The sequence below is a fragment of the Centroberyx affinis genome, unplaced genomic scaffold (assembly GCF_046629955.1).
Source record: "Centroberyx affinis isolate AG114_WGS23_722 - 3 ecotype Tasmania unplaced genomic scaffold, CSIRO-AGI_Caff_v1 ptg000261l_1, whole genome shotgun sequence".
NCBI classification, from domain to species: domain Eukaryota; kingdom Metazoa; phylum Chordata; class Actinopteri; order Beryciformes; family Berycidae; genus Centroberyx; species Centroberyx affinis.
Genome location: NW_027278943.1, coordinates 242,475 through 268,813, shown reverse-complemented (window position 1 = coordinate 268,813; position 26,339 = coordinate 242,475). Strand labels below are relative to the sequence as shown.

The 26,339-nt window shown below is 40.7% G+C and overlaps 1 protein-coding gene across 1 annotated transcript in view; it reads left to right on the top strand.

The window, feature by feature from the left end:
• Nucleotides 1-1,805: 1,805 nt before the first annotated feature.
• crybg2 (crystallin beta-gamma domain containing 2) overlaps nt 1,806-26,339 on the top strand; it is a 48,276-nt gene continuing 23,742 nt past the window's right edge. Inside the window, exons 1-5 of the mRNA XM_071545921.1 lie at nt 1,806-2,095; nt 9,865-9,970; nt 15,702-15,857; nt 16,082-16,327; nt 17,336-19,050. Coding sequence (XP_071402022.1) covers nt 1,887-2,095; nt 9,865-9,970; nt 15,702-15,857; nt 16,082-16,327; nt 17,336-19,050 — 2,432 coding nt within the window. The 5' untranslated portion in view covers nt 1,806-1,886. The remainder of the gene's footprint in view (nt 2,096-9,864; nt 9,971-15,701; nt 15,858-16,081; nt 16,328-17,335; nt 19,051-26,339) is intronic.

Here is a 26,339-nt window from a genome sequence, read left to right as displayed (position 1 = left end):
GTAATAACATCAGGGTGTGATGTTGTAGCAATCAGTTAAACGGGTCTAAAGGTATAAAGTATAAAGATAGAAAAACTGGTTTATAGTTCACTTCACCCCATTTAGTGAGGTCACACTGGTAAACAGTAGCATACTGATCAGTTCAGTACTTTGATAGATACAGCCTAAAAGGTCCAAAGTTTAAATATATTCATACACCAATCAAGACTTTTATTCCAAAATATCTTATATATCTTATCCAAAATGCCACCTGAAAAAAGTGACACCTACTCTTACATGAGTGACCTCCCAAAATCAAAACACATTTATGGTACTGTTAAAACAATTAACAATTTAAACAACAGGCAATTTTAGTCCTTGGTTATCAAAATGATTACAATATATACTGCATATTTTGAAGATACTGATGAACCCTTTTTTTCTAATAAAAATGGAAAATGTGAATATTTTCTATTTGTTTTACTGTTCCATCTTGTTTTGTATTCTCTTTGTATTTATTTATCTTAATTGTTTTGGGAAACACTTTGTAACAGCTGTTTTAAAAAGTGCTATATAAATAAAGTGTATTATTATTATTATAAGTGTATATTATACACAGTGATTTGGAAATGAACCATTTAAATATTCTAAATGTAAGGTATGACCAAGGTAAAAGTGTTCAATCATTTCTAAAATTCATTGAGAGGGAAAAGTGTTATCACTGTATACTGTGTTAATTCATTGTAACCAGTTCCTTCATTTCCTTATCCCAGGATACACACTGTGGCAGGATGAGGAACAACACAGTCTCTGCGTTTTACCTGTTGTCACTTTTTGTCTTTTATGGGACTGAACGAGCTGGTAGCGCCATCGTGTTGCAGAATGAGCATCCTGTATGTAAATGCACCAATTTTGTCCAGTAAGCGTCCAACTTTCAACCCCCAGTGCTTTTGCGCCCCCGTGTGTCCATAATCTGGTGTCAGTGACAAGGTGGCAAACAGAAGGGAGACCACTAGATGTCGCCATTGACTCACTGAGATGTAGCCTACTCCTTCCAGGTGTACATACAGAACAGACAAGGACAATTAAGCCCTATTATAAAGGTTTATCAGCTATCTAATCTGTCAGTTGCTCTAGGCAATCATTCCAATGAAATTATAAATACATATAAACAAATAATAATATTGCTGGGTTATGGATAATTTTAATTAATTATCTGTTCTCTCAGTGGTTCCCAAATTGGGTCCTTGAAAGTGTTCCCATGGGGCTTCCCAGCAACACGAGGATATAGCCTACTTTAATTTCACTTTTATTTCCCTCCCTAAAAGAAGATAGAATAAGTCTTTTGTTCATCCTGTAGGTTTCACTCTCCACTCTCTGCTGCCTCCCCACCTACAGTATGGACAGTTGTGTATATTCTAACAACAAACATCCTCTCAGATGAACTTAGGACAAAATTCTCCCAAATGAAAGGAGTGTCTGACGCCTCTCTTCTCCTTGAAGTTTGGGAACGCCAACGTTATCAGTCTTGGATACAGTTATGATTTGGGCTGATGCTTCCAGAAATTTGAGATACAATCTATCAGGACGTTAAAGACAGTTGAATTCTTTTCCTATCTAGTATTTGTTATTATTACAGATATGACTAGTGGAGGCTGAGGGGCGTGTCGCCTGCTCGCCACACCTGAGCGCTGCGTGCTGCACACAAAATGAAGCGGCGGCAGCAACTGTCACCCACCTGTCAACAAGTCTCATCCGAGCGGTTTCTCCTCTCCGCGACGTCTCTTTCATGAGGTTTTAATGAGAGGATAATCGGAGGAAAAACCGGCGTGACTCGGCCAAAAGAAACGCTCGACCTCGATCCGCCCTCGATCTTTTGTGAGTGAAAATCATCATCACAGTGAGAGATGGCGAAAAAGAGTTCACCCAAAAAGACTCTGAAAAGTTTGTTCTCCAAGAGCGAAGCCAACCTGAAGGAATCGGCGGAGAAGGATGAAGACAGAAGGGGTGAAGGGGGGGAGAAGAAGAAGTTTAAACTCTTCAAATTCAAGATAAAGTCGAAGAGTGGCTCTGTGGCCGAGAAGCCAGCTCATGAGGATCAGAGGCTGCAGCTCAGGTATGCATGCGTGCTGTTTTGACGTTGAGAAGTTTGGAGCCTGTGTTCATGTCCATGCATGTGTCACTGTGTCTGCATGGAAGAGCAACCTCAAGGCAGAGCAGCTTAATGTTGCCTAGAAGCTGCATCGTTGTTGCACATGATTTACTGGCTCAGCTGTCACCGGTTATTGCTCCTAAAAGTTGTTCGGAAAGAGGCTGGGAAATATGAATGTTGGTTAATTTCAAATGTAGACTGTTTAAGCATTCTGAAAACAGAAATGACAGTCAATATCAATAATTGACAAAACTGTTTTATGATATTGTGTGATCTTTTATTGGGTTGATGCTTTCTCAGTTGAGCCTGACTCATACAAAGCAGCTTGTATTACATTGGACATCAATGCATTTGTCACTCAAGTCTACTAACTACTCACTGTTCATCTGACAGGTCCCATACAGAATACAGTATGCAACAATGTGTATATAGCAATAATGATGATGATAATTGGAGTATGATAGCTTCCATATACTTTTATTTCCAGCACCCTGTCAAATCCATTACCTTGAAGATGATCCAGTTGATGCTATAGCCTAGAGGTGATATTAGTCTAGACAAGAGATGTTGAAAGGTGGAGTGTGGAATCCATGGAAAGGACACCCATTCTTTCAGTCATTATGTAGTTGTGCTAAACTGCAAATTAAATGATGGTGAAATTAAACAAATCTTCATTTCTCTGCGAAAGCCCTGCAGATTCCTCCAGGCTTCTGCGCTGGAGACCTGCTGCACTGTGGCATGGTCCAGTATAGTTTAAAATAGTTCTAAGTTGAGCACATGTTTGCTGCACGCTCAGCCGTCCTGGTGTGGGTTCCCTCTGTGACCTGGCCCGCCCAAGGTTTCTTCCATTTTTTTTCTAACAAGGTTTTTTTTAACAAGGAGTTTTTCCTTGTATGCATTGAGGGTCTCAGGCTGGTGGTGCCAGGTAGGTTAGGCTATGTAGAATAGGCTGTTATGTCTTGCTATAATCTATTTTTGTGTGTCTGATGTCTGTCCTATGTTCTATGGTTGATTGTTGATCAGTTAGATCTAGCTAGGCTCATTCTCTGTACAGTCCTTTGGGACATGCTGTGATAAACAAATGTGACACTTTACTGGCAAAACAATAACATTGCGAGGCTAATCCAAAACAAATGCTTGATTGAAAATCCATGCTTCATACACAGGGCCCAGCAACAACAGTTAGCTACTCCACCTGGCCTCAAGTTCATTAACATGAAAACATTAAAAACTGTGATTATGCCATTTAAATAGAATTGTGATATGATATTTTTTCAGATTTTGCAGTTTAGGAAACCAAAGTTTTGATGGACCTAGAGCTCATGCTGCTTTAGTGCTTTAGTCCCATGATTATTGGATAGTACTAGTGACCATATCCTATTGCCCTATTGCAAGCAGTCATAAAGCCTTTAACCACCATGCCATGGTTTACTTTCACTACCTTGAATGGTCCCATGGAAAAAATGGGACACCATTTTGATCTTTGGTGATCTGTAACACATGCAAGCATTAAATACAGCGATTGCCATCACTACATTTTCATGGCATCAAACAATAGAGTTATTCAACAGCTCTATGAAAATGCATTCTACCTATGAGGTGAGCTTTGCATCCCCTCCAGTAATAGTCGAGGTAAGGAAAGGGCTGGTTAAGTTGATGCCTAGATAAGTGCAGCCTCACCCTGGAGCGTATACAGGGACATCTTGTAGAGTGCAGTATATCCAGTCAGTGGCATTCCCATTGGTCTGTGAGCAGTGTCACACATGCAACAGACGCATACATTATTTGTTTAGGGACTGTGATATAAGTTCAGTTTGGAATATTTAACACTGCTGAACATTAACCCCTTTTGTTAACGTTCATATGTAGTTGTTCAGTGTTGTTTACTAAGTAATAAAGGTGAGGCAGTGAGAGAGCCACTAGTCACATGGCAGGACAATCAAATCATGTGGTTCCTGTGGTTGCAGAACACACTGTGTGACAGCTGCCGTTGGCTCAGTAAAGAAACGATGGGCGACTGACACTCCTTTATGTCTAGATAAACAGAGCAGTAGTATTTACCTGCAGTACTGCCTTCTGTGCACACAGGGGTTATACTAGGGTAAAACTTTGACAGGATGTGGACGACTCACATTTTTATTATACAAAGTCATCTGCTGTGGGTTTATTGTAGATGATGGGCAAGCTGCCCAAAATGAGCAGAGAGGATAGTGTATACTATTTGTAAATTGTTGTTATCTGCAGTGTTTTTCCTCTAACCTTTAAAAAAAAAAGGATGCTAGAAGAGATTAACCAGGGGAATGCATTAGAAAGCATATACTCATTCCACTATCATAAACAATAACTAAAAAAAAAAAACCTTTCAGTTCTCTATACATTTTGAGGACAAGAGTATAATCTATAGTATGTGTGTGGGAGGTGTCATTCCTCTCCATAGCCCTTCATCCACTGATTGTTGATTATGTTATGACTAGAAAATGTTAATTAGAATATTAGTTGTGATATTTATAGTGATTTGTAGTGTATGGACATTTCTTACCCTTGACATGGTAGATCAGTGTCCTAGATCAGAGCTAAATCCAGTCCTAGACTAAATCTGTTTTTGTTATTAGTCAAGGATTTAGTTTTAATCCGTGTCCAGGATTTTATCAGTCAGGGTCTTGCAGGTTTCAGAGTCCCGACGTTAGCTTGTTTGTTTTGACTCCATAGTTTATACTGTTGTAGGTTATGTCCAGTACATTGGCCTTAATGTCAGTGTATCATTGTAGAAAATATTAAATTAAAGAATATGCCAGCAAGCCCCATCTCCATCTAGTTCTAGTCCCTGACAAAACACAGCGATGGAGTTGCAGACTGTTGCGTGTTTTTCGACTCATACACCCAGCAGCCATATTTAACTTTAGTGACAGTATCATGACAGGCAGAGTGGTGCTATGAAGGGAATAACACAACTCCACTATAACTGTAGTGTAGTGTCCAGCCTTGAAGGATTAGGTCTGTCAGGACACAAGACTCTTTGATTATTCTCCCCTGCAGTGCACATTTGCTCTTGTTTTTTTCCTTGGGGAATTTAAGCTACAGTTTGGTACTGTTCATGGATTTCATTCCATTCCTTTGAGTAAATCACTGATTCAAAGCTGTATTGGGAAGCAGATAACTTCAAGGAGATTAGAAAGAACCTCTCTGGTTATCAGTGAAATCAGCTGGTATAATGTTGGGTGGGAATGGAAACCTTAAGGCTCTTGGCCCTCTATGGCACATGGTTGCCCATCCCTGGTGTAAAGTGTCCAAAGACCGACTGGGTTGGCAAACGTGAGCGTGCTGCGTGGAGTTCACTGACGTCACGTTCCATAATTCCTTGGTACTGAAATTAAAAATTTCAAACAGTTGCCTCTCTCTGCCATTTGGAGCCGCCAACATGTGAAGTTGCCTAGAGTATCCAAAGAAAAATGTTTGCCTTTAACTGAAACCTATAATGATAACTGGGATCTAAACAAAAAATACTGACCACAGCTGCATAAAATAATAGAGGAAAAGCTAGGAAACAAAGTTACTTTTTTTGAACTAGACAATAGTTACTCTCTCTGCTGTAGTTGTGAATTAACACAGGTCCAGTAGACAAACCTGTCCCTCTACATGCCTATTGCATTGCTATGAAACTATCAATCAATTACTGTACATAGACACACACACACATACACACAGACACACACACACACACCGTTATTGTCCTTAGGGAGACAGCCACAGTTGTACAGGTCGGCAACATCTTAGTCAGAGTTGCAGCTCATACTGTATCTGAATATCTGGCATTATGAAGAACAATCAGCTTCATCAGATGACACTGCCCTGTGGAACCTGTTATCACTGAATTATATTCAAGCGGAATGCATTATATATGTGACCTATATTGCCACCAAATGAGGGTTGAAATAAATGGAAACAAATATGCTTCCCTTCCTGAAAGTATACTGTATACCCTTTGTGTTTTTGTCAGATATATGTGTATGTTAGATGATACATGTGAGAGTGGACTATAATAATCTCAACATCCCGATGGTAGCCAGATATTAGATACATGCAGCACAGGACTGCATGCCTGTCTTACAAGACTGCAGGACTACAGGTGCTGATGTACAGGCTGTGTAATTTCTGTTGTATCGAGTATATCCCTTCAGATCTCAGCTGTGTATTGTATTAACCACTTGTCTGAAACTGAATTGGCATTTTGCTTCTCTTCATTATCTAATTCATCATTGTCTGGCTCTTAGTGCATTAGTGCTGGAATGCACTAAGTTACCTGTGATTCACCTACAAATTTTAAACAGAGGCCATGGGGTCATACGTAATTATAGTTATTCAAAGAGCTGGATACAGTCAAGTTAAAGATTCCTTTGTCAGTAAAATCGATGATGGTTTGATTTCATACAATGTTGATAGTACTATCGAGTTTTTCTGCATGTGGTCAATTCATTCTATTGTTCATGGTTAAGTCAGACTATTGATCCCAAATAACACGACAAACTAAAGAATACTCACCTAGTGACATAAAGTGTCAGGAAGAGATAAGAGATTACAGTTTCTTATTCAATAGAAGCGCAACTTCCATCTCTGCAAACAGTGTTTAGTTATTTATTTGCATGCATGTTTGATTTAACCATTTCTCCAGCTTGCATAATGGTACTTTTCATTGTCTGACTTAAAACAGTATTTGACTTTGGGAAAACATTTTTGCGTTTTGGCATGCCCATCTGTGTGAGGGTTCAGAGTTCAGGAGCAGTTAGTCTGCATCATAGCTGCCTCGGGGATATGTGTCATAGCTGCCAAACAGGCACAATTACTCCTTGAAAACTATAATTGTCAACACAGAATGAAACGTTATTACCTCGATCTGTTTTATTGTGTTTGTATACATAGATGTCATACATAGAAATAAGATTCTTTGACTATGCTGAAAACGGAAGTAAGCGAGTGATGATAACTTTGAGTCCTGATGTCATTCGGTGGCTGACCACACATAAAGTCATAGGTTTGTGCTCTGAAGAGTGAAAATGGTGAAACATTAACTTTGATGCACTTATGTGAGAAACAGGCTGTCGTAGGGATGATGTGGTCGTATTTCTCTGTGGGAATTAAGCAGTAAAAAGGCTTTGGTTGGATAACAATAATGTTTTACTGCATGTTGTAAAAAAGAATACTGAAAACTTGTGATTTAATTGCTTTTCAGTCCCATTACGTGTAACCATGTGGCTGAGCTGTGATATCCTTCACGTTCACACAACAGTGGAGGAAAGTGACCTACACTACCAGTCAAAAGTTTGGGCACACCTGATTGAACGTTCTATGTTTGTCATTATCGTAAAGCCATTTTCATCTAAAGGCTTATGCTTAAAAGCTTGAAATCTGTTTCTTAGACAAATATAAATAGTGAAGTCGATGCCTATGTATGAATTTCTTCACAAAGCCTTTGCCTTTCCATCAAGGCACTTTTTTGGTCACTGCATAATTCAATCTGTGTTATTTCATAGTTTTGATGTCTTTACTATTATTCTAAAATGTGGAAAATAGTAAAAATAAAGAAACTTGGTATGCATTTATTAAGAATACCACTCACTCTCCCTTGCCACTTGTCGCTCTCCTCATATGTTTGTGAATTTATCATATTGATTTACATTGTGGTTTGTGGATGTAACATATTTGGCATGCTAGTCATTGGTTATCTTTTATGCATCTCAAATAGAGGTTCTGATGAATATGTTCAAAGCCTAAGATGTTGCTTATTTTGGAACATTTGCGTACAGAAATTGTGTGGTTTGGCTGTAGCAAGTGTCTGCCAATTTGTAAATGCGGATGCAAATTTGTAGCCTTGGAAAGAACACTAACAAGTTTCACTGCCGCACGCATCACTTTCCTCTGTTCCTCTCTCTCTTTCTCTCTTTCTTTCTGTCTGTCTATTTCTAATCCAAACAAACACACATATTTTCACCTTTTTCTTCTCTATCTCAGCCAGGAAAAGTACAATACACACTTTATTCTCTCTGAGTTAACGAAAGTTCAACAGGACTCAAGGACATAAGAAGCTTTTCTCTGTGAGGTGTTGTAAGTCCACACAAAGGCTTTGCCAATTTGTTTGCATCTTTGTCAGTTTACATGTAAACACATATCACCTAGGGACGAGGATGTGACTCATCCACATGCCTCTGGACTTCCTCACTTTCCAATAAACAGCCTTGTCTGTTTGTCTCACGCTGCAATGATTAATTACTCAACTCATCAGCTATTGTCCATGATGCAGCTAAAAGTGTGAAAGATGATGAAAGACGATGTGAAAATTACATAACATATGCCATTTGGTAAGCTGATTTACTAGTGTTTATTCTATTTGACATAAAGTACCATGGGTACATATGCAAACAGGTGTGTGTGTGTGTGTGCCTGTGCCTGTGTGTGTATGCAAGTGTCCATCTGAACCTGTCAGATTTCATAACAGTGTCAACTCCTGTCTCTTGAAGTTACATTAGGCTTAACACCACAAACACGAAATGGTGCCAAAGATTCACGGTGAGCAAGGTGTGACGCCTACACGCACACTGAAAAAGGTCAAGCTATCCGCACCTACAGCAGCCCATGCAATAGTGTTCATGTTTACTGTATGCACACTTGAATATGCATGAATGCTTATGTCTGTAAATTATGACAAAATTATACATTCTGAGTCCTACTCATTTTTGCTTGTCATTTAACTTCCTGTTTCATCCAGTTATGCAAAGGAAAACAGCCTGTGTGTATAAAGAGTCCTTTGTACCACTCATTTACAGCTGCTCTGTAGTGATGACAGCAGATTAATAATGGAGCCTCTCTGTTGACTTTTTACCTTCTGTTGAACCTGATGCAGAAGCTGAAGTCCCAGGATATGAGTAGGAAACAATTATGATGATTAATGAGACTGAACAGAGATAATAAAATGCTATTTAGGCCAGACATTTAAGATTCTTGAACAAAGTGAGCAAATGAATGAGAGAATGAATAATGTTTTTTAGGCTTGTAGCTATCATTTTCTTGTTTCAAATAACACTCAACATACTGTAACCTATCTCACGAGCAAGTTTTTAACCAAGGTTATTTCATAGACATCGGAAGTCCCGATTGCACACCTTACCCTTTGTTCTGTTCAGAAGTGGCACTTGAACCAAGTTAAATTCTTAAAAACACAGTCACTCTCTGTTCAGCCTGTTCTATACTACATTCCCCAAGCATTGATTCATTGCTCTATTTTGCCAAGTAACATTCTCTTTTGTGTTTTCTTAAAGGCATTGATTATACTGTGCAAACAGGATGAGATACATAGATGGATTGTTATCCTCAAGCACGGCCTCATGCTGAAAACCTTGGAAATCAGCATTTGCAAAGCATTAGCCCCAGGCGTCTCATTCTTTCCAGATAGGTCACCCAAACCAGCCAGCATTGTTAGCACCCCTACTGATATCGATTTCACTCTCCAGTGCAACTCCCAATTTGTACCTGTGGAAGACGGGCCGTCTCTGTTCACATTTATATTATCGGGTACACTTTAAGGTATTTGACCAAGACCAAACAGAACTATAAAGCTTGGATTAGTTAAATTGTGGCACTGGGAAATATTTAAAACATTTTGTTATTATTGATTTATTTTCAGGTTGATTCAGTGATTAGAAATACCACTAGTTCCACATTTGTGATTGTGTGTCCCTCAGTGCTGCAGAGCCTGACAGGAAGGCTGAGGATGGAGACGCCTGGCCTGATGCCAGCAGCCCGGACGGCAAGAGGTCGTCTCTCTACGCCACGACACCCAGGTCAAAGGTCAGTAATGGCCGTCTGAAAGTTGTTTGTCATTGACCTGTGTCTGTTCACAGGGTATTGATAAAATCTAGTCAGTCCACCATGTTTCAGCCAAGTATTTCAGACAGTGCAGTCAAGTTTGAAAGACTTGACAAGTTAGGAAGGAGAGATACAAATGACAACAGGGAGTGGGCCAGGTTTGATCCCAAATACACACTGACCAGAGCATCTTCCGCTGCTCTTTTTTGTCCTACATGAGGAATGAACCATTCTTCACAACAACTCCTCAGTACAACAGCAAGCTTCAGTAAAGGGACTCCCTATTTTCATGCCATTTCACCTGGATTACGTCAAAGAGGGCGTGTGACTGTAGAGCGTGCTGGTGCACACAAACTGAGCGCTTCGTCAAGCAACAGCATACTCCAGTTTGCTGGAACATAGACAATGAACAATCATATGTTTATATAACAGTATAAGGGTTACCTTTTCAATGTAAAAAAAAAAAAATAACTTGTGCAAATGTGAGCATGAAAAAGTGTTTCCCTGTCACATATACACTCAACATTCAACTTTTATGCCCACAATCTTCTTCCACCAAAATACACTGTGGAGGACAGTAGTAAACAGTGAGAGCCACTTATAAAACCTGAGATTTTATTGAAATAAGAACTGCTTGGTGGATTGGATGTATGCTGAATTGAAAAGTGGCTCCTAAAGATGCCTTAAAGGCCTGAAGTCATGTACTACCAGGTATGTAGTTTATAGGCCATATTAAATTGACAGAGTTTGTATGGTGGCTACACTCAATTCAAATTTGAATCATATAGACATTGCTCTGTATTTTCAAATCAAATATTTGCTAATTTGTGGAAATAGGCATAAAACAGTAATACTCAAAAATGTTAACTCTTATCAATTAGAGTCTTCTAGCAAGGTTCAGAGTGTGAGAATGTGCAGCAGACAGGGATTATGCACACACCAACATAGCGAGTCCCTTTCAGCGGAGCTGGATAGACAAATAATTTTCATTAGCAACCCAATTATGAAAACGTTTGTCAAAGAATTTCACCCTGAAGTACCTTGGGTATGTTCAGCACATTGTTTTACCTTTTTGGTTGGGATCAAATGTTGAATCACATGGTCTGCACAATGCTAAAATGGATTATTGTGATATTGTTATCAATTCTAGAAATACAATCATTACATTATGAGGAGGCTCTTCCCCTCTTTCCTTTTGTGGTTCACTATGACAAATGGCTTTTGCCAGACTTTTCTCCTTGCACTGCCACACTGTCTCAACAAACTGAAATGAAGTTTGGGGAGAATTTCTGTCACGCCAGATGAGACCCCAGGCAGTTGCAGTATCTTGATGCTTTCCACAAGCAGTAGCAAGAACGCTACTTCACTCAACTGTTGGTTCACACCCACCAGTCAGAAATGGTCAACCCCTGTTAGCTTTACCCTGAAATGTCCCCTGTGTTTTTTACCATTTATCTCACCAGTTCAGATCCCTGCACCAGCTTGGATAATTACTGTCAGTAAATGAAGAATGTCTCTTTCAGAATTTATTGTTGCACTGCCTCTGACCAAGGTGCTTAAGTCTTGCCTGCAATAAAGCATTTCCTGAAGTTAACATTCACCAAGGGCCAGGAAAATGTATCTTTGGTATAAATCATTAAGGGTCACCCAATACAATAGCCAGTAACTTTTTGAGGTGATGCCTCGATTGTATATAGTCTATAGTGTATATAGTTCTCGAACTTTGTCCATACTGACCAAGGTATGCACTTTCTGACCATAAGCCACTCAAAGCAAAGAAAAACAACGGCTTTGCATCAGACAGGCGTCTGATTGTCTGTCTTTTACTCTGGCTCTAGACAAAGTGATAACATCTAAACTTCAAACTTTTTCTCCTGTTTCTCCGATGCCTAGCCGAATGTTAGTTGCAGCACGTTATACCCATGTGGCACATGATTGAGCAAGTTTTAAATTAAATATGCTCCTGTCTCACAATATCTGACTATACACAGGTATGGTGACATTTCTGTGAAAAATGCATTTTAATTCTTTTGGCTGGTAAAAAAATATATATATTTTTGCCAGGTATGTCCCTAAATGACTGACTCCCCATTGCTGAAATGCACATGCATGACTCTGTGTCCCTAACTGACTCCCCATTGTTGAAAGATCATTGTTCAAGTCCCTTTGTGTAGGCCGTCGATATAACTAATCTACATTCACCCTTGAGCTGTTGTTGTTTGTTTATTTGGAAATAGCTAACTGCAGATGAGAGGTAAGCTATCATCATTTCATTTAGTTTACCGTTTGGTGTGTCCTTGCTTGTATGCACAGATGTAATACATGTATTAAAGTATGGATGACTCGAATACATTTTCCATGTTACATTTTCTGCCACAGCAGCTGTTTTAGGGCACAGGGCGTTGCCCAAGAGCCTGAAAATGTTTCCCCACCTCTCATTGTCCTTCAACAGAGAGGAAGTATCTTCTGGAACCTAGATGAAAAGAAAGAGGGTCCAGTGGCATTTATGGGCAGAAAGTCATGGGCCAGATGTTTCATTTCCTGACAGACAATGTTCCCCACAGGCTGCATTCGCTGTCTGGTTAAACCAGGCTTGCCTAGTCTTGTTTTAGTTTACCATCCCCTGGCAGGTGAGCCACAAGTTAACTTTGGACACCACCTGTATCAATGTGGTTACTTAGTGGACATTAACAATAGTATTGTAATGAATGTTATGGAAGGACATCCATAATGCATAAACTGACAGTGTTTGAATTTCGAAAAGGCTTTGGCAGGGTATTTTTATAGATTTAATTTGCCCAAATGCTAAAATTGGCTTAATTTCCCAAGGGCTTGAGATTAGTGAACTACTGTTGTGTAATGCCACAGCTTTATTTTATTTTCCCTGAATCTGTTACACTTTTATCTTATGGCAACCTCAGGTCTTGTTATAGTAGTAGGTATATTAGTAGATATCATCTCTGTCTCTCACGCTCTCTCTGTTGCTGTCTGAAGGCAGGACAGGTCTTTAGGTTCCCAGCTCTCTACAGATATCATAGGCTTGTCTGAACAGGCATATTGTTGGGGGCTAATTTTTGAATGTGAAAGAGTCCAATGGCCCTCCCTTAGGTGAATTTTGTCATCTTCTGTGCAACGGTAGCTGCATTCCACTTTTGGTCTGTAGATCCTCCTCTTCTCCCTCGGGGGCCTGCTTGCATAACCATAACCCATCTTTGCACATGCAAGCACACTCTCACATATATTGATAGCGTGCTCTGTGCAGATAATTACATTTATTCAACCACAAACAAACTCAATAACCACTCATTAAGTCACACTTACTAAGAGACATACAAATGTTGCAGACTGCAGCTATTTGACAAACTTGGCAGTTTTCCTGTTCTACTGGTCGCTACCACAGAAAATAACAGACAACACAGCACCTCTGTACACAAGTTCTGGCAAAATTCTGTCGTCTCAGTGGTGATTGTTGAAGATTATGCTGCTAACCAGACAATAGAGGACTCCTGATTCTTACTTGTAAATTATGAAAAAATGTTTCTCAATGTGTTATAGCCTTGTTTTTCCCATAAATTTGCCCTAAGTTTGATTTCAGAATGTATACTGTATTCTGTGCATCTTGTTTCTCAGGTATGAATGCACTAAATGTAACAGCTAGGTGAATAGGTAGGTGAGACAAGCGAGATACAGTATGTCTCCAGCAGAGGGTGCCAGTGCATTACTATGTAGCAATGTCTTGGTGATGGTGGTTCAGTTCTGGTCTGACAGCTTTGTAGCTGTCACCTCTAAGATAGCTGACATGGGAAAACAATGAGAATCCTCCTGTATGTTTTGCTTCTTAAACTGCAATTCTGTTCAGAGAAACATGGGATGGAGAGGTGCAATGTGTTAGGATGACAGAGCCAGTGTGTTTGCATGAATAATCTGTATGTGTGTGTATACTGTATGTATGTGTTCAGAATCAGCTCTCATAAAATTGATAGACAATAATATTGGGTGTAGTCTTTATTTACATTGTATGCATGTCTGAGTTTCTGGAGAAGCCTTATCAAAGTCAAATAGTGAAATAATTATGAGGACATGGACCTCAATCTGTCTCCACTAATCATTATAACCCAGTGCTTACCCGGCCCCCGGCTACCTGCAGCGATTCATTACATGATCAGCGATTCATTACGAGTGTGTTAATCTCTGTCCCTTTGTTGTTTATGTTAGTGATTGTGTGTGTGCATATGTGTGTACACAGGTTTACAGAATGTGTACCGAAAACATCTCCGGATTATTGTGCTGATGCTGCTCCTGTGACTTACACAACAGAGTTACCCTATCCAGCCACTGTAGACCCAACTCAAATTCCACTTTCATTGTTGTCTTTGCTTTTCATACCTTCCAAACTATCACTGAAGGAGGAATTCCTACTGACACACCCATGATGAAAAACTGGCAGATAGCAATGACAGACAGCCTTATGTTCCATTCTCCATTGTCATCAAAGCTCAACAAAACATACACACACACACGCACCGGAATAGCATCACAGCTATCTCTTTTTTAATGTCTGCCATCAAGAGCATGCTTTCATTTGGTTAAAAATAACTGGGCAGGAAACCCCTGTGACTTTCCTCCCCCAGATATATCACCTTATCTCAATCCTATTCAGTTACAACTAACTTTTTTTTATGTAATAAGACTTAATTGTTTCTTAGGAAGGTTATGGCTCTAGTTTAGTAATAAACTGCCCTGGCTAAGCAGGCAGTAACATTAGGGATAATGGATAATGTAGGGATAGGGATAATGTGAGGATGAACCCGTTTAAAATCAGTTTACCCACCTTCTTAAACTGATATAATCTTTTAAATATGTATTTATGGTATAGGCTACATCATTGTAAATAGTATCAGACTATGTAACAGTCAGTCACACTTTACTTACCAGTATGGTAAGTAGATAAGTATGGTAACTAAGTGATTTCACCCTCAAAACGTCTTGGTGAGTACCATGAAGTTTTGAGGGTGAAATCATCACCAAACTTTTATCAAGCCTTCCAAACCACACTGTTAGTGCCAGTAGCTCCTGAAGTAAAGTAGATCGTGTTCTACTAGTATTTCATGAACATTTTTCAGGGTGGAGTTGTTTGTGCTCCTTGGAATGAAGGCAGGGTGTCAACTTGTTTCATGTCTACAAGTGCAAAAAGAATTCATCAACAGTGGTGGTTTGTCTCCGTCATTGTGCATATTCTAAATTCTTATTCTTACCACTAAAAGTTAAGTAGAAGTATTAAAAGCTTCCAATGAACCGTTTCCTTGGGCTTAAAACGATGGTTGTGAGTTTTTGGGTTATCACGCGTTGTTTGTAAAATTGTGGGGTTTGTGGGCTATTTTGCATTATGAATTGGGGTGAATCTATATTATATACAGTGAGCCATGAGACTTATTCCCTCACAGTTATGAATCAATGTTACACCAAGTGCTGGCATCAAATTTTTAGTAGTTCTGGCATTCGAGGCTTTTACTCGGACCTTGTAATGATGTTTTATCATCTTGTTAAAAATTAATAAATGCCTTGAAATTCTGAAAAGTCTTGCATTTAATAGAGTTAACCTCTCTCTCTCTCTCTCTCTCTCTCTCTCTCTCTCTCTCTCTCTCTCTCTCTCTCTCTCCCCCCCTATCTCTCCATCCCCTCGTTTCTCCATCCCCTCGTTTCTCCCTCTCAGGTCAAAGACTTCAGCTACTCAGAGTTGGATCTCCGTAAACCCAAAAAGTTTGGTACCTTCACCTTTGGTCTTAGAAAGAAGAAGAAGAAGGCTGAAGAGAGCTTCTCCAAGAGCACCATGGGCCTTCATGGCCCTGGCATTAAGGAGCGAGAGGAGGTAGCTCTCTTCACAAAGTGCAGTTTGTTTTGTGTTGATGGGATTTATACAATCCTCCCTCAACCTTTCTTATTTTAATTTGATATATGACAGTATGTCTGTGTCTGTCTCATCACTTATACTTTCTGGTTTATCTGTATCTGAAAAGCAACTATTACTCCTAGAAAAGTGCTAGAAAAGTAAAATATTCATTATTTATTTCATTGTGAATTATCATTGCTTAGGAGCCTCTGGACCTCAGTCAATCGGAGTTGGATCAGGCTAAGAAGAAAGTGATTTGTATGTCTCAACCGGAGCTAGACACCAGCGATACGTTTGACATCCCATCTCCTCCCCCTGCAGCCACAAACCAGTCACAATCAGATATCTTTTTCACCAACCAATCACAGTCATCTGTCACTCTCAACAACCAACCAGAATCCCAGGAACCTGTGATGGACGGCTCCGATCCTTTTGATGTTGGCAAGGAGGTAAGAAGAGCACCAATTGCTACCATTCCCGAGCTGCAGTGGGATGAGCCGATGACACCGGTTTCTTCAGAGGAGAGAGAGAATATTGCTGTTCATGATAAGCCATCCCAACGCCATTACAATTCCTCTGCCCCTGGAACTCATGCAGAGCCCATTTCTGCTGTTGCTGTTGATGCTGAGGCTGCACCCAGCTTTCCTGGTAGTCAGCCACTGACACTTCTTGGTGCCTCAGACTGCAAAGCAGTAGTACCTGAGTCCGTCTCTGTAAGCGGTCGGTCTGATGATGATGTCCTCCAGCAGTCTAATATAAAAGCTGACATCTCTCTTTCTGAAACCACCAATGTTACCGTATCACAACCTGATGCCCCTGAGATAGTTGACAGTAGTACAGTAGTAGCTGTTGACCCCAAAATAGACGCCGTTATTACTGAGCCTTCACCTGACGCTCACAACTCAGCTTTCAACACAGATTCTGCTACTCTTCATAACAAAGTCTCAATTTCTCGCATTGAAACGTCTGTTCCTGAAACTGCCACCGGCGTTACCACAGCTGTCACCTCGGTTACCACTGGTGAAGACGACATTCCTTCTGCCTGTAAATCAGCTGTGTATGGATCTTTGTATGAGTCACTTTTCCCTCAGAGTTTTGCGTCTGAGGTTCTGTCTTCCATCTCAAGCCCTGGCCTTACTGAGAGGGTTCATGTTGACACCAGCTCATATCTTGTCACAGTTGAAAATCTCAATGAGTGTCACACAGAAACTGATATTACTGAGCCCAGTCTGTCAAATACATTTGAGTCTGACGCTACCGCAGCCAGATTGGATGACGCTAAATCTGGTTATACTAGGATAGATGCCAACATGCCTAAGAGAGAGATAACCTCTACTACTGAGGGCTCCAGCACTGTTACTGGGTCTAAGAAAGATGCATTCAATGCTCTCTATGAATCTCTCCTCCCTGCAAGCATTACCACTCACCAAATTCCTACCACTTCTGACCCTGAGCAGCTTTCCTACAGAGCTCAAACAGACTCAGCCTTGCACCACGCGAATCCACCCTCCTCCCTCAATTTACACTCTGAACCAGTTGGGCAAGACATTGATGACTTCCATAAGACCTCTCATTCAGAGATGACCCTTCCCCATTCAGGGATGACATCTGACAGTTTTGACCCCGTTCGAGAAGCCGTCACTTCAGTCCCAGAGGTTCAAAACACTGCTCCTCCCAGTTCTGACTGTGTAAGGTCTCCAGGGACAGAAACTCAGATCACTGACTCCAAACGGAGACTGGTCTTTGTCACAGTTACAAACACCACCGTGACGAGTGCAAATCCTGACTGTCCCTCTCCTGTGCCTGAAACAATGACTGCAGAGAAGGGTCAAGAGATATTCGGTAAATTCGAAACATTGAAGGAGGAGACTTTTTCTGTTCCTTCTGGACAGATTGATGGGTATGATGTGCCTCATAGCCCAGTATATATTAGTGTAGGATCAGATGACAGCAGTGCCATGGATGTCTACTTCAGTGCTGAAGAGGACAACGTGGAGGAGAGTGGAGATGAAGAGATGTACACGGTGGAAGAGAGAGTAGAAACTTCCCTATCTTCTTCTATGGTGGCTGAGACGAAAGAGGTGCATGCAGAGATTCCACAGCAGGAGAAGACGGCAGAAAGTGAGAGAAACAACAGAGAAAAGGGAGATTTGAAGTTGATTGTTGAGGCGGAGGTGAAGAACGAGGGAGGCAAAACGTTCTACGAAGACAAACCAGAACGTCTCGACGGCCAAATTGAAACGGAGCAAAAATCAAGTGACCAGGGGGCAGCGGTTCAAGGGTGGGAAAATGGAAGTGCTGTGTTTCTAGAAGACAGTGATGGAAGGAGACAGGAGGAGAAAGAATCAACAAAGGCATGGCCACAGATGAAAGAAGAGGGGGAGGAGGAGAGAAAGGAGGAGTTACTGGCCACACCGGTTCAGCAGGTGAACGCGCTGCTGGAATGTGAGTCTGCTCTGCCCTCCAGTAAGCCGCATGGGCAGGGGGAGGGGCCAGAGGGAAACTGGACCACTGCCATACACAATCAGACAGAAGACCACCGCAGCAGACAGACACAGCTCCCAGGCCAGCAGATAGATACACACAAAGACACCAGGAGTACTGAAAATATACATAATACCTCCTGTAACGCAGAGAAGGAAGACACGATCACACACACTCTCACTGAAGACAGAGAGAAAATAGACACTTTCAGAGAAGCAGAAGAGCAAGTTGTACTGACTGCAGAAGTAGAGAAGACGGGTGCAGAGAGCAAGGACAGCATACAAACTAACAGTAGCTCTACAAAAAGCGCCAAGTCAAGCTTCACAGATGCAGACAGTGAGGGGAGGCACAACGCAATCACAGAGACTACTGGTGGAGTCGAGGTTGTCACAGGCACTTTGACACACAGCGCTGAGCTGCGATCAGATGCCAGAGAGATTGAGCACAATAGGGCTGCACAGAGGAGTGAGTGGGCGGATACTGTTACTCAGAGCGCAGGCAGAGCCAGCGCGGTGCCAGAACAGGTGGCAGTCGAGCTGTCAGTCACAGCCGCAGACACACACCGTCCTGACACACACCGTCCTGACACACACCGTCCTGACACACACCATCCTGACACACAAGCTGCAGATACACACTCCGAGAGAGACCACCATCCGCCAGCAGCACATCCTAACCCGCCTCAGGGGTAAGTGACAAAGTTTTATCTCATAGAAAAAGAAAATTGGTTGTGAAAATCCCAGGGCTGCAAATGGTTTGTGGAACTGGATTTTAAAGCTCAACATAAAATTAGTCTCATGGATGTTATAGGGTGTGATGTACTGTATGGTGGCAGTCTACTGTTTAACTACATGCATAGGCAGCAATAGGAGAAAGTGTAAAAGGTCAGATTTTGCTGAGTTTGGAAGGCTGTCAGTTGTACAGCCTCTGTAGCTGTTGCTGTGCTGGCTTGAACAATATGTAGCCTAAGGGGTAAGTTAGCCTCATAGACTGGCATTGTTATCCTGGTAATGTAAAGCGATTTGCATGTATGATAGCAGAACACACAAGACAACAGACCGTCTCACCCCACCTGGCCTTATCTGATAAGGCTGTGTGACTGTGTGAAGACTAAACATTTTCTTACAGTGATATCAAGGTCAGCACAGGATGAGCCGGCTTGTTTACCAACAGTACTGTGTATGCTCAACTATAAAGGTTCACATCAACACTTTCTGATGCACTTGGACACATATTGATTGATGTAACCCAGGTTCAATGAGTGTTTTGGGCTTTCACCATCAGAAATCCCTCAGCCTGGCGACCCAGCTTAGGTTGAACAGTTGAATGTGCAGTCCACGGATCACTGCTCTTAATCCACATACAGTATGGAGATATAGCATGAAGAACACGAGCAGTAAATGTTGATCACGTCAAGCCCATTCTGCATTATAAGTCACAAGTCATCATAAGTCTGAACTATCATTTGTGTACTACAGGGATGCCATAATGGTTTGTAATCGTACTGTAGATACTGCATTTAAATCCCTAATTGACTGGAGATTAGTAGCGTCACTAAAAGATCCCTAAGAAATGTTAGAAAACTTATTTATTATGTTATTAATCATTTAATCAAGTTCTACTCATCAACCACAAAGCCTGCTGAGGACACTAGTTTACCCTATATGCATGCACTGATCAAATCATGTCACAAACACATGTAGCATTGGTTCAAATGCTCCTTTATTGTGACACATTTATGTTTCATGTATCTGAAGTTGGTCTTTCATCAAGCACTTTAATTGGTTTGGAGAAAAGTTGCTCCAAAGCGTTTCTGTGGCTTAAGGTTTGGTTGGCAGGATAAATGTTTTGCATACTATGGATGAGTTGCTGGTTGTAACCACGCCTCAACCATTTGACAACATACCTCTGAGGAGAAAGTGTTCTCTGTGGAACAGCAGCATGGGCTGAGGTGTGTGTGCGTGTGTGCGTGTGTGTGCATGTGTGTGAAAGCATTTTCACACAGGCTTGTTTTGTGTGTCACAAGTCGCAAAGAGCTTGGCTTCCTTTTTGTTGATAGAGTTGAGATGATTAAAGTGATAGAGCCTAACAGAATAATAGAATAGTTTTTCCTAGGAAAAGATAAGACCTTCCTGAGAATGTATGGCACTTGTAACGCATCCAGTTTTACTGCAGCAGCTTTTGTATCTGAATTCAGTAGAATCTGACATTTGTGTATCTGCACAACATTTTTAAAATGTTTTTGACTTTGTATCTGAGTTACGCACTACCTTGCTCCATCACATCATAAGGGAATCTGCTGGCTATATAATATATAATCATATATCCACTTGCTATATACTGTAACTACAATATACAATTTGCTATGTAACAGGTTATGTAACAATAATGATGCATTTGGTGTTCAACTCACTTTCATTTTAGATTATTGGTGTCAGTTTTATACGGTAGGGTCAGTATGGCATGTTGTTTATTTGATGAATGTCTTATCTGCAACCATAGACCAAGTCATTTTTTACTGATAATTGTAATTTACCTAAATGCAATGTCTTTCTCCACCTCATTGTGTCTGGCTGCTGCAGGTTCTGTGTTATAGTCACTTTTTTGATACATTGCTACAACCACAAGATGGCAGCAAAGACACTCTTGTGAGTGCAAGAAGCTGGCTTGCACCTCAGATTTGGTCTCAGATTTGACACTCAGAGGATATTTAACAAAGCACACCTACACACATAAAAAGGAGGGTTCTTCAGTGGTTTGGGCAGTAGTTCTATATAGAACAATAGTGACTCAAAGAACCGTCTGAACAACATCAACAAACAGGCAAATCAGACTAAAGAACCCAATGTAGTTTTCAAAAAACGTAATTTCATGCTGCTGATTTGGAACCTTTCATGCATTATTAAAGGGTTCTTTATAGTACCGAACAGGGTTCTACTATGTTACATGCCTAAAGAACCATTTTCTACTACATAGAGGTTAAAAGTGTAAGGTAATGGTGAATTGAAATATAATGGTTATGTAATTTCAGAATGATGAATGAACAGACAAACTGGCACTGCATCAGCAATGAAGCTGAAAACATGGGGAATCTTTAATCATTAGAGTATGTTTACTAACACGATGCATGTGCTTGCGTAACGCTCCTCATTCAAAATATTTCAGCTTTAGTCGCAATGGATGTTATTTCGTAACCTGCCACCAAACAAGCCTCGGCCTCCTCCCTTCAGAAGAACAGAGGTCCTGATGGACAGGCATGCTGATGCTCACTGAGAGATGAACAAGGCAGTTAGCCAGCCCCACCTGTCCTGCAGGGTTCCTGTGTGGTGGAGTCACGAGGAATAGTAAACGTTTAGAGCAGGGATCCACATGAGAAATTTACTGCTGTATTCTGAAAGTCAACCACAGGAAAGCATATTACTAGTCTTGTGAGGACCCACCAGCACTATGGCCTCCTGCCTTTGTCGGTCCCAATCCATAGCTGTAGAAACCAGGATTCGGAGTGTGTTTATAATCCACGTTTAAAAGTGTACATTAGGCTGTGATTAGAGCCCTTTTTTTTTTTCATTGTAAAACTTGAGCTACAATGAGTTACATGACTAAGGAATGACAACAAGGCTCGCTTTAGGTTTTCCTCATGAACTCCCAAAAGTCTGAAACACAACCTCTAAATCCAACTGGTACACATCAAGCCTCTTAGCTTGCTAGCTGTCCTCTTTGAATGAGAGTGGGCAGTCCACTTCCCTTAGTATTCAGTACTTGGATCCAAAGCCAGCAGAGGCACATGTGAGTCCAGAGGCCGGGTGGCGGTTTTAGCCACTACACCATCACTGAGCTTTGTCCTTTGTTTTCTCTCCACCCTGTGACTAACACTGTCTGTTTTCTGACAGCTGACTTACAACACGAGTGGAGTGACAAATGTCATTCCTCTCATTCCAGTCCAGTCATTTTTAAATGTCATGTCCTAAGTGCTCTTGACCTGAGAGTAGCAACTGAATACAGGTGTTTTCAGAATGCATCTTCTTAACACTGAGTGTTACACTACTAACGAGAAGCTGTGCATTTTCTCATCATATAGTGTATATTTTTACTGATGAGGCCAACCATCAGCTTCTAATCCCTGTTTTTTTCTTGCTCTCTGAATAAAGCAATGACATGTGATCACCATTCGGGGGCACCAGTAACCAGTTTAGTTTAATAATATACTGTATATGCATTCCATCTAAAGCCATAACCAGATTGTGAGTAAAAGAGTTGGCGTTAGGCTTTTTGTGCAAACTGGCATAATGAAGCTGAAATACTTGATTTCATGACCCAATAGGGAACTTCATGAAAAATGCAAGGAGGGGACAAAGCACATACTGCAAATACCCTGCATCTGTAAATCACAAACATGCTTATTGCTTCATGTTTTGAGAATGACCGGCAGCTAGCGTGACAGTCACCATAATTAGATGGATTGAACACAGGACACAGTGAACCTGTCTGTAATGTGTAATCAGCATAACAGCATAATAGCTGTGATGTTTTCTTGGCTGCTGTTATCTATAATACTGTGATTGATGTTGGGTAGAATTAAAGTTGAATAATTTTTGGTCATTGGGCAATGAAGCATAAGGACTCTCTGGTGTTTGTCAACTGGACAGATGGCATCTATGCTCAATAATCTCTTCTTCATTCCCTGCGGATATGCATAGAGGAGAGCTAAGCAGTGTACACACACTCATTTCCCACTCATAGATTCCCATCTAAACCATGTATTTTTAGATCGTCAGTCAACCAAATCTAAAGATCTTTTTTTTTTTTTTTTAGCCTGTAATTACATAAGCCATGTCAACACACATTTGGCTTTCTCCACTGCCATCAGACTGTAAAATAGTATGAATCAATCACTTTTTAATGCTTGCAGACGCTTGTGAGTTAGCTGTACCATGCAAGCACTCTGATGGCCTGTGTTTAGCTATTGGCACAAAATTCAAATTGGCAGCACTTCAAAATCAACATTAATAAAGCCTCACACCCCAAACATATTCTTCACAGTCTGAGTGAGTGATGTTGACACTGCTGTGTGTTTTATTTGCAGCATTGTTGCTCTGGATGGCTGTGACAGGTTGTTAGAGAGAGTAACACTGCTAAATATCCCAGGCATCCAGCTGTAGCTATGTGCATGGTTATCTTCCTCTGATCTGGATGCTTTGAGGAGGGAAGTGTAAATGAGAGGGAAAGTGTGAAAGAATTGTGTTGCATGTTAGGCTAGGTCGACTGTGGTGTAGACATTACAACACATTTCTAATAGTGCAGGCAGCCTAACCCAAACAGCAGGGGGGATTTGTTTAGGGAAAACGAAATCAACAGCATAGTATTTTTCTATGTTAATCAGTACACAGAAAGAAAGAACATCATCTGGTGTCTACAATACCCATAAAACAGTTTCAGGTTGAAACTGAAAAGAGTTTCTTCCTACCCCCATACATTGTCTTTTCTACTTCCAATTAAAACAATTATTGAAATAAATACATATAACCTTCATCGGGTAGGTGTTTGTTCTTCAAAGCTGCATACTCCTGTGCCACAATGAGCCAGAAATTATACCGTGGAGAAACATAATTGTGTGGGAAATTTGGTTTTCTTGTGCAACACTTGCACTCCCAAAATTGCTTCTCACCCCAATGCTCAAATTTCTACTGTCTTTAGCCTCCTTGTCAAGGCTCGCACATGTTCTCTAGGTGTGTGGCTGGATCTTAATGTGTGTGTGTGTGTGTGTGTGTGTGTGTGTGTGTGTGTGTTTGTGTGTGTATGTGTGCGCACATGTCTTCATAGAATGTTCATGTACATTCATGCTAGCTTTATGTCTGTATGCGAGTGTGCACTTGCATTCCCCTGCTCTATACCTTCCCCCAGCTATCACACACATACACATGTGTATGTGTGTGATAGCTTTGACATTATAATTTGCATGTTACAGCCAAGTCTAAGAGGAGGCATAGGATGTGTGCCAAAGTTTGCGAGTGCCCTCCAGTGCAGGTGTGGTGCTATGGTGAGAGCAGCTATGTACCTGGAGGATGTACTTACCCAGCTTAGGAGAAAATGGTTAAACAAAAACAAAAAGAAGAAATGGAGATCTCTGACTTTAGTGTGACTTATAGTTTTGTATGAGAGTTCAGCTGAGAGGAGTGGCAGTGTTTTGGCTAGATAAACATTGGTTGTTTTGTGGAAGGAATGCTATTTAAAGTGATAGTTCACCTCAGAATTAAAGAGTAACAGAACTCAGATGTGGTTTGTGGTTCAGATGAGCCCATCTGCTGTGTAGATCCAGCCTTATGTTTCTGAAATGCAGGGGAAAATTACCCACCATGTTAATCTCACCGTAAACAATGTTTCAGTTCATTACCATTTGCCTGGATGTACACAACCAACCACACAATCCCCGAGTTAAGGATCTGTGTGGTCGGTGTGTGGAGGGTGGCATGGAAACCAATGAGTGTGTTCAGGGCCGCTGATAATCAAAACGTGTGCACTCATGCACGCTAAGACGCTTTGCATCGCCTTATACAGTCGCTCAGAAAAGTATTCACCTCTTTGACATTTTAAACATTTTGTTGTGTTACAAACTTATGTCAAAATGTTTTATTTCAGAATGCATTGGTGATGTTTGTCTACCTTTTCTGTAACTGTAAAAGTATTTTCCTTGTTTAATTTTGCCTTAATTTCTTCATTTAATTGCCATACAGCAAAAATGGAACATTATTGAACATTGTTGAGCATTATGTTACTTGCATGTTACTCAGACATCATGTTAAGATTGTATTTAATGTCTTTGAACAGTAGCTTCCGTTCAGACATTTTTAAATTCTGTCTTTCTTGTTAACAAAGCTGAGACCAAATTCAATACATCTTGGAGGGATTTTAGGTTGCAGAGGGAGTGCTACTCCACAATATTCAAGCACAGTGTGGAATATGGGGATCACTTACAGATGACACTCACCACCCTCCCATCACTACAGTCAGTGCAAACATGCATACTGTAGGGTGCAAATTCAGTGAGTTTTTCCTGTCCAATTTGACTATGTAAGTCAGTAGGGAAATTGCACTTGGTAATTGCTCATTTTGGTAGCTCTCAGCATGACAGCACGGCTAAATTTACTGTACATGACGATCAGTATCTCTGAAAAACAAGTGAATCAGAATCTCTATTAAACCAGGTTAAAATTAGAGGATTTTTTGGTTATTTTCTTCATCACTGTTTGTCTTGAATGTTCTTGGAAATCTACTGTATTATATTGTAACGGGGTTTGGGGTCCATGTGTGTCAAAACAAAATAGGGTTACTTTAAATTCAATTTCACTGAATTATCCCAAAGGTCTTCTGAACACAGATTCAGAATTGTCAGTGCAGTGCAGGAAGAACAAAACAAAAACTGCAAGTCACCATTTCATTATGATCTTATTCCAGTCAAATTAGATCAAAGTTCACGTTCCAACTGTGTTGATAAATTCCCATGAAGCTCGGCTAGCTGTGCTTTATTGTTTGCTATATGCCAACTCTTGTGGTAAGGTGGAAGCTGTTTGTAAGCTTTGCTATTTTCTGCTGTTTTCTATTGTCATTAATTTCCACTACTTTGAAGAAAACTTTGAGGTCAGTACACCTGTTGGGATCTATTGTGTGAAGGCTATAATACCCACTGAGGATACGCCTTGTACCTATTGCATCACTGTCACTGTCTAATCATGGCAGACAGTGCCATCTCAGGTATTGTTGCTATTTAATAGCAGCAGTAGGGATGCTAGTCAAGTAGTTCACTAATTATAAGTAATTATGCAGTTGTGACCTTTTGAAGAATCCACCCTGGCATTAAGTTTATGCATGTCATCCTCTATGAAACTGTAATGGGTGACAAAGTGATAACACCTGCTATGACAAACAGTCCCAGGGGTCGAATCTCAGTGAGTCATAATATACTTTCTTTGTTCAATTTCT